Source organism: Nicotiana tabacum, chromosome 6 (genome assembly GCF_000715075.1).
Source record: "Nicotiana tabacum cultivar K326 chromosome 6, ASM71507v2, whole genome shotgun sequence".
Lineage (NCBI taxonomy): Eukaryota > Viridiplantae > Streptophyta > Magnoliopsida > Solanales > Solanaceae > Nicotiana > Nicotiana tabacum.
Genome location: NC_134085.1, coordinates 9,686,931 through 9,701,648, shown reverse-complemented (window position 1 = coordinate 9,701,648; position 14,718 = coordinate 9,686,931). Strand labels below are relative to the sequence as shown.

The 14,718-nt window shown below is 38.9% G+C and overlaps 1 protein-coding gene across 3 annotated transcripts; it reads right to left on the bottom strand.

The window, feature by feature from the left end:
* Positions 1–10,770: 10,770 nt before the first annotated feature.
* Positions 10,771–14,191, bottom strand: LOC107789205 (12-oxophytodienoate reductase 1-like). Of its 3 annotated transcripts, none has more exons than XM_016610980.2 (5): positions 13,746–14,191; positions 13,032–13,172; positions 12,682–12,812; positions 12,387–12,563; positions 10,771–11,565 (listed from the first exon to the last, which is right to left on the bottom strand). In XM_016610980.2, exons 1-5 carry the CDS (start codon positions 13,787–13,789, stop codon positions 10,973–10,975), a joined length of 1,086 nt encoding a protein of 361 aa, XP_016466466.1. In that variant the 5' UTR covers positions 13,790–14,191; the 3' UTR covers positions 10,771–10,972. The 3 variants fall into 3 exon arrangements, with proteins under 3 accessions (XP_016466466.1, XP_075110450.1, NP_001312395.1); XM_075254349.1 differs by having other exon boundaries at positions 13,733–13,757; NM_001325466.1 differs by having other exon boundaries at positions 10,973–11,565; positions 13,843–13,934.
* Positions 14,192–14,718: the final 527 nt, after the last annotated feature.

Below are 14,718 nucleotides of genomic sequence, written 5' to 3'. Positions count from 1 at the left end.
GGTCGTCCCTTCAGGCATGCTCAGGAGGCCCGTCTAGGTCACCGTGGTTGATCATCTGGCCATGGCCCTCACAGTTCGCATCAGGGCCACTCATCTCTCAGTTCCCTTCAAGCTCAGAGTTCGTCTCATGCACCATTAGCTCAGGGCTCATCTATGCTTGGTTCTTCTAGTGGGTATCCCGGTGCTCGAGGCTCCCTTCAGTCCCCATTGCTAGTGACTGGTAGAGGTTGCTTTGAGTGTGGAGATTTGGGTCATATCAAGATGTTCTGTCCCTGCCTTACGGGAGGTTCATCGCAGTAGAGGAGTCAGCCTTCAGCTTCAGCACCAGTTACTTCCCCACCCACCCAGCCAGCTCGGGGTAGAGATCAGTCAGCTATGGGTCACCCTAGAGGGTTAGGCCGATCAGGTGGCGATCAGGCCCATTTCTATGCACTCCCTACCAAACCGGATGTTATTGCTTCAGATGCTATGATTACATGTATTATCTCAGTTTGCTATAGGGATGCCTCTATATTATTTGATCCTTGTTCCACTTTTTCATATGTGTCGTCATATTTTGCTCATTATTTGGATATGCCCCATGAGTGTCTTGTTTTATCTGTTCATGTATCTACTCTTATAGGCGATACTATTATTGTGGACCACGTATATCGGTCTTGTATGGTGACTATTGGGGGTTTAGAGACCCGAGTAGACCTTTTTTTGCTTAGTATGGTTGATTTTGATGTGATATTGGGCATGGATTAGTTGTCTATGTGTCATGCTATTCTGGACTATCACGCTAAGACAGTGACGTTGGCTATGCTGGGGGTGCCACGGATTGAGTGGCGAGGTTCGTCGGATTATGTTCCTAGTAGAGTAATTTCATACTTGAAGGCCCAGCGGATAGTTGGGAAGGGTTGTCTTTCTTATTTGGCCTTTGTGAGGGATGTTAGTACAGAGACTCCTACTATTGATTCAGATTCAGTGGTGAGAGATTTTCCAGATGTGTTTCCTGCAGACCTGCCGGGTATGACGCCAGATAGGGATATTGACTTCGGTATTGATTTGGTGTCGGGCACTCAGCCCATATCTATTCCACCGTATCGTATGGAACCAATAAAGTTAAAGGAATTAAAGGAGCAACTTCAGGAACACCTTGATAAGGAGTTTATTCGGCCTAGTGTGTCACCTTGGGGTGCTCCAATTCTATTTGTTTAGAAGAAGGATGGCATTATGAGAATGTGCATTGACTACAGGTAGTTGAACAAAGTCACAATCAAGAACAAATATCATTTTCCTCATATTAATGATTTATTTGACCAGCTTCAGTGAGCGAGGGTATTCTCCAAGATTGATCTTAGGTTAGGGTATTACCAGTTGAAGATTAGGGACTCAGACATTCTTAAGACAACTTTCACGACCCAATATGGTCATTATGAGTTCCTTGTGATGTCTTTTGGGCTGACCAATGCCCCAGCAACGTCCATGAATTTGATGAACAACGTGTTTCAGCCTTATCTCTACTCATTTGTTATTGTATTCATTAATGATATCCGGGTCTACTCGCATAGCCAGGAGAAGCACGCCGAGCATTTGAGAGTTGTATTACAGTAGTTGAGGGAGGAGAAGCTTTATGCTAAGTTCTCCAAGTGTGAGTTTTGGCTTAGTTCAATGGCATTCTTGGGGCACATGGTGTCAAATGAGGATATTCAGGTTGATCCGAAGAAGATAGAGGCAGTCCAGAGTTGGCCCAGACCGTTCTCGGCCACATAGATTCATAGCTTTCTTGGTTTGGAGAGTTATTATCATCTGTTCATTCAAGGATTTTCATCTATTGCATCACCTTTGACCAAATTTACCCAAAATGGTGCTCCTTTCAGGTGGTCGGATGAGTGTGAGGTGAGCTTTTAGAAGCTCAAAATCGCCTTGACCACAACTCCAGTGTTAGTTCTGCCATCAACTTCAGGTTCTTATATAGTATATTGTGATGCTTCTTGGGTTAGCATTGGGTGTCTGCTGATGTAGGAGGGTAGAGTGATTGCTTATGCTTCTCGTCAGTTGAAGCCCTATGAGAAGAACTACCCTGCTCATGATTTGGAGTTGGCTGCCATTGTTTAAGCGTTGAAGATTTGGAGGTACTATCTTTATGGTATATCTTGTGAGGTGTTTACTGATCATTGTAGCCTCCAGTACTTGTTCAAACAGAAGGATCTCAATGTGAGGTGAGAGACCTTTTGCAGTTGATGTTCAGGCCTTGGCCAATCGGTTTGTGAGATTGGATATTTTGGAGCCCAGTCGGGTCCTAGCTTGTTTCTCGGTCTTTCTTATTCGATCACATTAGATTGTGCCAGTATTATGATCCTCATTTGCTTGTCCTCAAGGACAAAGTTTTGTATGATGATGCCAGAGATGTGACTATTGGTAATGATAGGGTATTGAGGATGCATGGACGTATATGTGTGCCCACTGTGGGTGGGTTATATGAGTTGATTCTTGAGGAGGCCCATAGCTCGTGGTATTCCATACATCCCGGTGCCGCAAAGATGTATTAGGATTTGAGACAGCACTGTTGGTGGAGGAGGATGAAGAAAGATATAGTGGGATTTGTAGCTTGGTGTCTCAATTGTTCGCAGGTGAAATATGAGCATCAGAGACCGGGTGGCTTGCCTTAATAGACAGAGATTCCAGAGTGGAAGTGGGAGCAGATTTCGTAGTTGGGCTCCCATGGACTTTGATGAAGTTCAATGTTATTTGGGTAATTGTGGATAGGCTGACCAAGTCCGCTCACTTCATTCTTATGTGTACTGCCTATTCTTCAGAATGGTTGGCTGAGATTTACATTAGAGAGATTGTTCGCCTTCATGGAGTGCCAGTTTCCATCATTTCAGATAGAGGCACACAGTTTATGTCACAGTTTTGGAGAGCCGTACAGCGAGAGTTGGTCACTCAGGTTGAGTTGAGCACAACATTTCACCCTCAGACGGACGGGCAGTCCGAGCGCACTATTCAGATATTGGAGGACATGTTACGTGCTTGTGTCATTGATTTTAGGGGTTCATGGGACTAGTTTCTACCACTCGCAGAGTTTGCTTACAACAACAGTTATCAGTCGAGTATTCAGATGGCTCCATATGAGGCTTTATATGGGAGACGATGTAGATCTCCAGTGGGTTGGTTCGAGCGGGACGAGGCTAGTCTTTCGAGTACAGGCTTAGTACAGGATGCTTTGGACAAGGTGAAAGTGATTCAGGATCGGCTTCATACAGCACAGTCAAGACAAAGAGTTATGCTAACAAAAAGGATCTTGATGTGTCTTATATGGTTGGGGAGAAGGTTCTACTGAAGTTTTCACCCATGAAGGGTGTTATGAGATTTGGGAAGAAGGGCAAGCTAAGCCCTCGGTTCATTTGGCCTTTTGAGGTGCTTCAGAGGCTTGGGGAGGTGGATTATGAGCTTGCTTTGCCACCTAGTTTGTCGGGTGTGCATCTAGTATTTCATGTTTCTATGCTCTGAAAGTATATTGGTAATCCGTCTCATGTTTTGGATTTTAGCATGGTTCAGTTAGATGGTGATTTGACTTATGATGTGGAGTCAGTGACTATTTTGGAGCGGCATGTCCGAAAGTTGAGATCAAAGGGTATAGCTTTAGTGAAAGCGCAATGGAAAGGTCAGCCCATGGAGGAAGCTACTTGGGAGACCGAGCGGGAGATACGGAGCAGATATCCACACCTATTTGAGACTTCAGGTATGTTTCTAGACTCGTTTGAGGACGAACGTTTGTTTAAGAGGGGGAGAATGTAACGACCCGGCGGGGCATTTCGAGAGTTATAGCCCCATTCCCCCATTTCCTGCTTATTTTGTGTTCTTCAGCTGTATTTTGACTTACTGGTGATGTTTTAAGTGTCAATACCATACAAGAGGTGGGGGTTAATTTGTGTGGTACCCAATTTTCGCTTAACTGAACTATGGAAGGACCTGGTCCTTCTAGGTGTTCCAACTACTACTGTTTGCGGAATAATAAATACAGAAAATAAAGAACACAGAGATTTTTATGTGAAAAATACCTGGCTCAAAAGGTGAAAAAACCACGACCTACTACTCAGTAGGATTTTCCCAAACTTCCACTAAAATCACTAAGCCAAAACAGCATTTACAAAAACTCTTTGTAAACCTAAGGATTAACTCTAATCTCGTTGTGGCACACAGCCTCAACTATTGCGACAACTTCAAGTTAACTCTAACTTGAACACTCTAGGTACCTAATACAATTGCTTCTATGAAAGCTGAAAGGTACAATGTAAAATCACCTACTACAATTGAACTAGAATAAAAGATAGACACATGGAACTGGTTCTTCTATCTCGTTCAAGTAGCTTCAGGATTGCACACTCAAATTACACGTAAATTACTTGCAAAATCGCCTTGCTCTTTTGCTCTCAATTTAAGTTTAACTTCTGCTTATGTGCATTGCTTGTAAAAGAGAACAACACTTACATTTAATAGGTTAGCAATTAGAGTTTGAGTGGGATTCAATTGTTACTCTTCTATCGTGTAAGAGTTCATGATGATCTCAAACTCTAACACTATCTTCATCCTAAACTGTGTTCTCTTCATGTAAGGAGTCTTTCTCTCCTTATCCAATATGCAACCTTTTCGATCAGATCATGAGATATTGCTGCTTGATCAGTTAGACTTATCTCCCTCACATGCATCTCACATGTACAGGTTGATCATGACTGTGCTTCACAAGATGGACCTGGTCCATGTCTGAGTTATTTTGTCAATCTTCAAAACTTCACCTATTCTTGGGGCAACAACCGGGTTAGTTGGTTTGGGTTTGGAGTGATTTTGGAGTAAGTTGAGACACTTAGTCTCTTTTGTGAAGGCTTAAGTTGGGAAAGTTGACCGGATGTTGACTTATGTGTAAACGACATCGGGTTTGAATTTTTATGGTCACGTTAATTTTAGACTTAGGGGCGTATATGGAATGTGAATTGGAGGTTCGTGGTAGAATTAGGCATAAATTAGCGAAAGTTGGAATTTTGGCGATTTTGGCCGGTACTGGAAATTTTGATACCGGAGTTGGAATGGAATTCTGGAAGTTATAGTAGGTTTGTGGTGTCATTTCTAACTTGTGTGCAAAATTTAGGGTCATTCAGACATGATCTAATAGATTTCGGTGTCATTTGTGAAATTTAAAAGTTTAGAAGTTCTTAGGCTTGAATCCGGGGGTAATTCAGTGTTTTGATGTTGTTTTGAGTGTTTCGAAGGTTTGGCTAAGTTTGTATGTTGATATATGACTTATTGGTATGTTTGATTGAGGTCCCGAGGGTCTCAGAATGATTTCGGATGGCTAACAGAGAGTTTGGAATTTGAAAAATGCAGCTAAAGCTGCTATTGCCGGTGTTTCCACACCTGCGGAGTGGGAACCATAGGTGCAAGGTCGTAGGTGCATTTGGGCAGCCGTAGATGCGAAAATGAAAGGCCAAGGATGGGTCTGCAGGAGCGTAAGATTGGTCGCATTTGCGAGCCCGCAGGTGCGAAACTTAGGGCGCAGATACAGCTTTGAGGATTTAAGTGGTTTCTGCAGGTGCGAGGAAATGACCGTAGGTCCGGTTCCGTAGGAGCAGATATATGGCCGCAGGTGCGGAAGTCCTGGGCAGAAAGTATAAATAGCACTTCGCGAATTTTGGTTCATTTCCACCATTTTCAAGTCAGTTTTTAGAGCTTTAGGAGTGATTTTGAAGGGAGATTCAAGGGGTTCTCAGTGAGGTAAGTCGCTTGAGCTCTAGTACTCCTATATATGGTGTTTTCCCGTTGTTTTATCAATTAATTAGTGGAAATTAGGGGTGAAAATGAGGGGTTAGGGCTTGGGGTTTTGGAAAGTTCGATTTGACAATTTGAGGGACCAAATGGAGTCAAATTTTGATAAATTTTGTATGCATGGAGTCGTGAGTGAATGGGCTTTCTAGTTTTGTGATTTTGTCGGATTTTGAGACGTGGGCCCGGGGGCCAGGTTCAATTGAATTTTGAGATTTGTGTCCAATGTGGAATTGGTTCCTTGTCCTATATTGATTGCATTGTATCGCTTTTGGCTAGGTTCGGGATATTTGGAGGCCGATTCGAGAAGCAAGGGCGTCGCGGAGTAGGATTTTGGCTTGGTTTGAGGTAAGTAACACTTTCAAACTTGGTTTGAGGGTTTGAAACCCCGAACTATGTGTTATGTGATTAGTATTGAGGTGACGCACATGCCAAGTGACGGGCGTGCTGGCGTGTACTGTGAGAATCGGGACTTGGTTCGTCCCATGGCACCGTTTAGTGATTCTTTCTTGTTGATATTCGTGTTTTCATCATATGATTAAGTAATGAGCTGTAAATCATGCTAGATATCATGTTAGGGCTTTGCGCCGATACTGTTGGGACCCCTAGTGGCCGTTTCTTGCTGTCATCTCACTAGTTTCATTGATATTCTATACTCAGCCTTATTCATGCATTTCATATCATGTCTCAGTCTCAGTTGTTATTTATTGACACATCATATAATTGTTCTAGGCTAGTTTTAATGGCATTGTGAGCTCGTGTGTGAGACTGGAGAGTGGTGACAGAGTGAGGTCAAGAGCCTGATTATGAGTGACAGTTATGGGATCGGGTTGCATGCCACAGGAGTTATGTTGATGATTATGATTGGGCTGTAGGAACCCCTCCGGAGTCTGTAATACACCCCTAGTGAGCGCAGATGATATTATTGAGGGATGGATTTCCTGGACATGGATTTGTCCGAATTATTGATATCTGGAGATGGATTTCTCCACAGGGTTGGATTACCCCTTTCCTCGGTATCGAGTGACTTATAGTCAGCATTGAGTATGTTCCAGGATGGATTTCCCTGGGCCGGATGGCCATATGTGGTACTGAGTGGTTGAGTATGTATATATATACCTCGAGATGGATTTCTCCTCAGGGTTGGAATACCCTTTTTCCTCAGTACTAGTTGACTTGCAGTCAGTGTTGTATATGTTCCGGGATGAATTTCCTTGGGCCGGATGGTCATATGCAGTACCGAGTGGTTGAGCACTTGAGAGCGGGAGCACATGGTACATTTCATACATTATGTGCATTGGCATGTAGAATTTAGCTGAGCTATATATCTCACATGGTGAAAATCTGTATTTATTTTACCGTTTGAGCTGTATACTTGAATTGATAGCATGCCTACTTTTCCTGCACATTTTATTTTTGTTACCTGTTTAGGTTAAGTTCGTCACTACCTATTAGTCCATAGTTTGGACTTATTACTTACTGAGTTGGTGTACTTACGTTAACCCCTGCACCTTATGTGCAGATCCAGGTATCTCTGGCCACGACATCGGTTGTTGATTTACTCAGTAGTGGATCATCAGAGATAGCGAGGTAGTTGTCTGGCGATCGCAGTCCTGCTTTTCTCCTTCTTTATCTTCCCTTTAGTGTATTTTGGTTATTCTGAGACTATGTTAGTCTTGCTATTTTTAGAACAGTTTGTAGTAGTTGCTCATGACTTAGTGACACCCCGATGTCGGGCTATCTTTTCCGCATTTTCTTATTGTAAGTTTAACTCTTTTATGAAATTTCTATTATGGAAAGCTTTGACTTAATTTTTATGAAATGTCAAAGTGTTTTTGTGAAGTGTCGGCTCGCCTAGTACCACGATAGGCACCATCACGACATGTTAGAGTTTGAGTCGTGGCAGGTACTGAATCAGTATAAAGAATGTTGCGCCTCCTTTACTTTTCTGCTTGCTCAATTTATTTCTGTTGCGATTAATTCCTGTGTGATGTTTGGTCGACTAATTTCCTACATAGTCAACTAAGTTTTACAAATCGGCTACAATTCACCCACCTCCCCCCTCCCTTCTCTTGTACTTTCATGTACTACTTGCATATTCAAGACAACTTAGTTCCTATGTACCTGTGAAATTAAGAGCATGTTTGGAATGCCACATAGGAATTGGATTTGGGTGTAATTACGCAATTTGACATGTTTGTGTGGCCAAGTAATTACTTAGTCAGCATGGAATTGGGTGTAATTGGAGAGCTGTAAATTGTAATTACATTCTCCAATTCTCAAGAAGGAGGTGAGAATTGGTGGTAATTATACTGTGTAATTACAAGGTTACTTCTTAATTTCTTTCCTTTTTTATTTTTATTTTAATATATTTTCTTTATAAATTTTTATTTTCATTATTTTAATTCCTTTTTATTTTAATTTTTAACTTTTTGTTTCTTTTTTAGTTTAAAAATATATTTTTCTTTGTACATTATTTATATTTTATTTCTCTGCCTTTTCTTCTTGTGATTCCATGTAATTGCTCGTATATTTTATTTCTTATTTGTTTTATTTTCTTCATTTAGTGTAACTGCGTTTTTACTATAGTTTTTGAAACCCCACCTCCTAATATTAGAAATAATGAGTCATTAACAATCTTGGCATATAAGGAGTGATGACATTAAAGTAGAATTTCATTGTTGAATGAGGTTATAAACTTATTATGTTTCCTAATCTTAAACTGCATTGGAACTTATTTTTATTATGTTAGATTTTGAAATATGTTAAACTATTTTTTAGGATGAAATTGTGTTATATTTATGGCTCCAATTTACTTGTATTATTAGTATTGGCTTGTTGTTTCACATTGCATATTGTTCATTTTTTAGTTAGAATTGATAGATTAGTTTTGTTAAACATTTGAATAATGCTAAGACATTATATTTATATATATTAATTTATTTTATCAAACATGCATTCCTTGATGTTTTTACAAACATATATTTTTAGTTTTTATAATTAATTAAAATATATATTTTTAGTTTTTATAATTAATAAACTAAATATTATTAATTTGAAAAATATATATCAATTATTTTTACAATATTAAATATAAATATATGATTACTAATTAATGTATATTCAAGGAAAAATATGCATCTTAAATACCAAGTCTAATAATCATTTATACTCATAAATAATTTTTTATAGGCATATATTTATTATATTAACTTTTAAGTTTTGATAATTACTTCATTTAAAAATTTAATCTACGTATGTAATTTCACTTGTGTAACCAAACAGTACGCTTGTAATTATACTGTAATTACGTTATGACAAACAAATAGGTCGTCGTAATTGCTATATTGTGTAATTACTAGGATAATTACTAGGTTGTGTAATTACTACCCTAGTAATTACACCAATTTCAATTATCGGGTAGCTTTCCAAACATATCTATCAAGAATGCAATGAGATCACGGCATACAACAATGTAAGATTGTTAGGTATACTTCTATCGTAGTTGCGAAATTATTTCCCAAGACCTGGGTTCAGAAATTTGCTCTCTTTAATTCTTCTCTAACTGGCACCCAATGCCTTAAACTAGCACCAGTGGCCCACGATAACATTCTAACGATTTCATACACGATACAATATGACATCTCAATAAACATTTATAACTTCTCAATGAAAATAATCTTAGCTTTCATTTTATCAAAATAATGTGTGGAATTTAACTTTACAAATTTTACAACGATAATGTCTATAAATATAACTAAACTTCCATAGTACATGTCATAGAACCTTTAACGATTAAACATAGGAGCCATAAGACACAATTTAAATAATTGTGCAAAGGAAAGGGACTGAGGACAATTTAAATAATTGTGCCCGTAAGTTTATTGGATACATCCGATAAGGTTGGAGCGATACTTTAGTGATAATAAAAATACATGAACAATAGTAAAATAGCATTTCACATGAAAGCGAAGTAGAAAGCACTAAGCATTTCATGTACATTTAAAAGCATCTCAAATCTTTAAAAAATTTCATAAACTAAACAATACTATACGTTCAGTGGGAGTTCCAATAATATTGTCTATAGCAATGTCTGTGTGTTGATTATCCCTCGATCAACCTGAGCGTCTCATCTAATGAAATGAGGCCGTAAGAGTAAACATTTGACTTGCCTGCAGAAGAGAGGAATTATGACGCTACTTCAATCTTGGAAAGGCATGCACTGAAAATATCTGGACCCTTATATCAGAAAACTGCAGTCTTCAGCTACCAGTTAACATAAGCTTTAACATCTTTCTTTGGTCCACTGTACCGCAACAACAAGATGCACCAGAAGACATCATAATTTTTTTAGACTTAGCTGCCAAGGCAAAAGCTATAGCAGGCTGTAGTAACATCGAGTAAACAATCAAAAGAATATGAGCATGGAACCACCACGACATGCTATGCAGGAAAAGCTACAGTTTGGATGGTTCACCATATTTGGCACCAATGTATGTTTCTGGAGCCACAGACTCAAGTACGGAATTTATCCAGGGGTGAAGTACCCCAAGTTGACAAGAGGGGTTGCTCTGATGGTAAGCAACCCCCACTTCCAACCGAGAGGTTGTGAGTTCGAGTCTCCCCAAGAGCAAGGTGGGAAGTTCTTGGAGGGAAGGATGCCGGGGGTCTATTTGGAAACAGTCTCTCTACCCTAGGGTAGGGGTAAGGTCTGCGTACACACTACCCTCCCCAGACCCCACTAAGTGGGATTATACTGGGTTGTTGTTGTTGTTGTTGTTGGTCAAACACTAATTGCTGCTATGAGTCAGTCATAGTCCACCAGTTGAGTCATTGATATAGACAATTTCTTAAAATAATTGTGTCAACCACTTAAAGTTTGAACATGGATCCAACATTTAATATTTTGCAGCCTTAATTACAATTAAGAGGCTACTCAAGCTGATAGATAAGGCAGACAAAGGATGCATGAATCAAATGGGCTTCTATTACGAGGAGAAGGCTATTATCAGCGAAACAAGAAGAAACAAACCAATCCTTTATTCAAGTGCAGAATATGCTACAAATCTTTATCAATGGATCACTTCTTCTGTGAGACATATGAAGTATCTGAAAAACCCCTCTTCCCCTACATCCAAGAAAAGGGTATCCAATAAAATTCTTCTTGGCATCATGCCGTGGTTTCTAGAAATGGATAGTCACTATAGCCAACAACAGGATCAGATATATAGAATGTATCCCTGTTATACTTGTTGAGAGGTGCATCGAGCTCAAATCGCCTTGGTAAATCTGGATTGGCTAAGAATAGACGTCCATACGCAACAAGATCAGCTCGGTCTTCAACCACAGCTTTGTTTCCATCTCCTCTATCATAACCACCAGCTACCATAAAAGTACCTTTGAATGCCTTCCTCATTGGTACAAGGCTTTCAGGACATTCAACTTTTTCCCCAACTGTTTTCATCCTTGGCTCAACCATGTGGCAGTAAGCAATGCCATACTTATTCAAGGATTCGGCCATGTAAAGTCCCAAAGCACTTGGGTTTGAGTCTCCTGATTCCATGTAGCTTGCAAATGGGGAAAGCCTTATTCCAACTCTGTCAGCTCCTATCTCATTTACAACTGCTTCAACTATTTCGTGTGCGAATCTGCAACGGTTCTCTAAAGACCCTCCATAATGGTCCGTTCGATCATTGACTTGGTCTTTCATAAACTGGTCGATTAGATAGCCATGAGCTCCATGGATCTCAACCCCATCAAATCCTACAAACATTAAGTGAAGTTAGCTTGAGGGAGGGTGTTAATTTGACGGCAATACTGACGTGACCGCACATGAACAGATATTCAAAGCAAGGATTATACATCACTACTAATCGACTCACCATGTAATCAATCTAACAAAGCACCTATATCCGAAAATGTTCTGCAAGATTTAAAATTTCTGTGAAAGGTCTATGTCTAAATTTCTTTTCTTGATTCCTAGGAAACCATAGTGGAGATAACTGAAAAGCGACTCATTCTGGTTATTCACTGAAGAGCATCACTGAAATGCCACTTAGACGGCACGTATCACACTATTCACACGCATTATGTTGCAGTCAGTACAAATTTTTGCTTGTTTCTCTGTTGTATTGCTTACAGCCTAAGTTTTAACCCACTGTTCAGATCCGGCAGTTCCACCAGCTGAAAAATGGGGAAGCACACTCAATATATACACAACATAAAACGAATATACTTATTTGAAAAACAAGTTAACCTCTTCTTACATAGTACATGCTAAAAGGTTATCCTATTTTATCAAGTTTGCCAAATAGTTGAGATAAACAGTATATAAGAAGCATCATATGAGTCCCGAAATATTCAAATAGTGACACATTCAGCTCAGCTTATGCATATACTTCTAATTCTTGGGAACTCGGTATCCATTTTAGCACTTGCTGCCTTTGTTTCCTTTGTCGACTTTTCTTTAAAGATACTATTCATCTTACACATATAGCAAAATATGTAACAACGATTTTCTAGTCCAGAATTTCAGACTGAAGCTGCTTTCCATTAAAGCAGTAAACTTGACAAGAAAGTCTTACCAGCTTCAATGGCATTTTTAGCAGCAAGCCTAAAATCGTTAACAATCTGAGGAATTTCATCTATTGTCAGCCGCCGTGGTGGTGTAAATTGTGCAACATCCACGCCATTGGCACGAATTTGAGGTGTTAATGGCTTGTCTGTGCAGGAGATAGGAGCCTGTCCATTGGGCTGAAAATCTGAACAAAAGGAGTCAAGTTAAGAAGCACAGAAGTTCACATCTAGTGAGATAGTTATCTCAAAGCGTCAAATATGATTTGATAAAATAATTAAATTTATGTTAGCAAAGTCAGTTACCTTTGTGGGAAACTCTCCCAACATGCCAAATTTGGCAAAAAAAGATTCCTCCTTTGGCATGGACTGCATTTACAATTGGTTTCCAGGCCTCAACTTGCTCCTTTGTCCATATACCAGGTGTTTGTGGATACCTTTAATCAATAAGCATATAGCAGTATTTAGAATGATTACTTGGGAGTAACTGCAAGTATACAACAACAAAAAACCCATTGTAATCCCACAAGTGAGATCTGGAGAGAGTAATATGTATGCAGATCTTACCCCTACCTTGATAAGGTAGAGAGGATAGACCTTCAGCTCAAGGACAAATTGCAACTATAAACTAGTAAAATTATGGGAACTAAGGTTACCCTTGGGCAGTGTCAGAAACTCCTGTGGCTTCTGCTATTAGAAGACCCCCTTTTGTGGTTCGTTGAGAGTAATAAAGGATAGCATGTGGCTGAGGAACATTGCCATAAGATCTCTGCCTCGTCAATGGCGCCAATACAACCCTGAAAAAACATGAAGAGGGCAATAAGAACCAGTTTGCATCTTTATTCATCAAATTCACACGGCTATGCAATAATAGGATGTCAAAACTCAATGCTCAAAGATAATTACCCTTGCAAATAAGGATTACATAGTTAACTCAATTATCAATAGTGACACACTAAATTTCAATTCCCTTGAAGATTTAGATGATGGCTGGAAGATAAAACTGCAACCGCATGTATTTACCATTTGGTCATCAAGAACTTGAATTAGTTGGGAATATCAGCTAAGGAAATATAAAACTCATCACTCAGAAAAAGTAAAGAAAAAAAATGCCACTTCGAGAAATTGCTTTAACTTTAAAAAAAGAAGTAAACTTATACTTTGCACAAATCAGAAATCATTAACAGCAGAAGAAATGAAAGTAAGAAAGAAAAAACAAAAGGGCAAACCGAACATTTTAAGATCAAATTTGAATAATCAGGAAGAATCAAACATCAAATGGGGAACAACATATAACCAGTGTAATCGCCCAAGTGGAGTTTGGGAAGGGTTGTATATACATAAATCTTACCCTTACATTATTGAGGTACCTTAATATTACGGTTTCGATAGATCCTTGTCTCAAAAAATGCATAATCACATCAGTTTTAATAAAGAAAATGGGAACTGGATCTGGAAGAAGAATACCTATGAGATAACTGAAAAATTCCCATTTTATAAGGGGTCAGTAGAGGAATGTCTTGTCTGCTTTCTGGAATTTGAGCAGCATTGTTTTCCATTTTGGGCTTTTCTTGTTTTTGTCACAGTACTTTTCTTGCAGACTTGTATGTCTCTCTAATCAGCTATAGATACATATAGCCAAGAAGAAAAGTGAAATGTGTAAAAATATTGTCCACATATAGCTGCTGGGGTTTTGGTTTCTCCATCTCAGCCGCCCCAAAAAGGAAGCTCGTTTTCCCACAAGGAATATGCATGTTATTTGGTTTTGTGCCTCCATTCATTGCCGTCCTGTTTGAATTATCTTTGACTTCACAAAACTCTTGATTCGTGAGTGTGTGTTTGGTTAACTTTTTCTTCTTCTTTTTTAATAAAGCAGGTGTACGGACCAATAATGCTATCTACCAACGCAAGCAGTGATGTTCATTGTTCCGTCCAATTCATTTTTACCAAATTTCAATTCGACTTCTTAGTTTTCGATTTAAGGAAGAATTAACATAAATAGTTACATATATTTAAAGCTTATGTATAATATGGATATGATTATTTATAATTAATATATAATCCATATATACATGCTTAGGCGGATCCAAGATTTTAATTCTACAGGTTCAACACTCCAATTTCAACTATTGAACTCATCACTTTGTTTAAGTTATGGGTTCATACATAAAAAAAATTCAATATTTCTAGTGAATTTTATATTAAAAATTTAGGTTTGAGATAAAAGTTTTGGGTTCAGTTGGACCTAGATGTAAAACTATTGGATCCGCTCATGTAGGCTAAGAAAAGTAAATAATGAATATTAAATACTCCCTCTGTTTCAATTTATGTGAATCCATTTGA

What these genes read in the sequence shown, in the direction of transcription:
- LOC107789205 (NM_001325466.1), bottom strand. Translation starts at nt 13,934, where the DNA reads ATGGAAAACAATGCTGCTCAAATTCCAGAAAGCAGACAAGACATTCCT. An exon ending in ATTTTTCAGTTATCTCATAG is followed by an intron (nt 13,173 to 13,842) that starts GTATTCTTCTTC and finishes ATGTTTTTTCAG; the next exon opens with GGTTGTATTGGCGCCATTGA. An exon ending in TGGGAGAGTTTCCCACAAAG is followed by an intron (nt 12,564 to 12,681) that starts GTAACTGACTTT and finishes CCTTTTGTTCAG; the next exon opens with ATTTTCAGCCCAATGGACAG.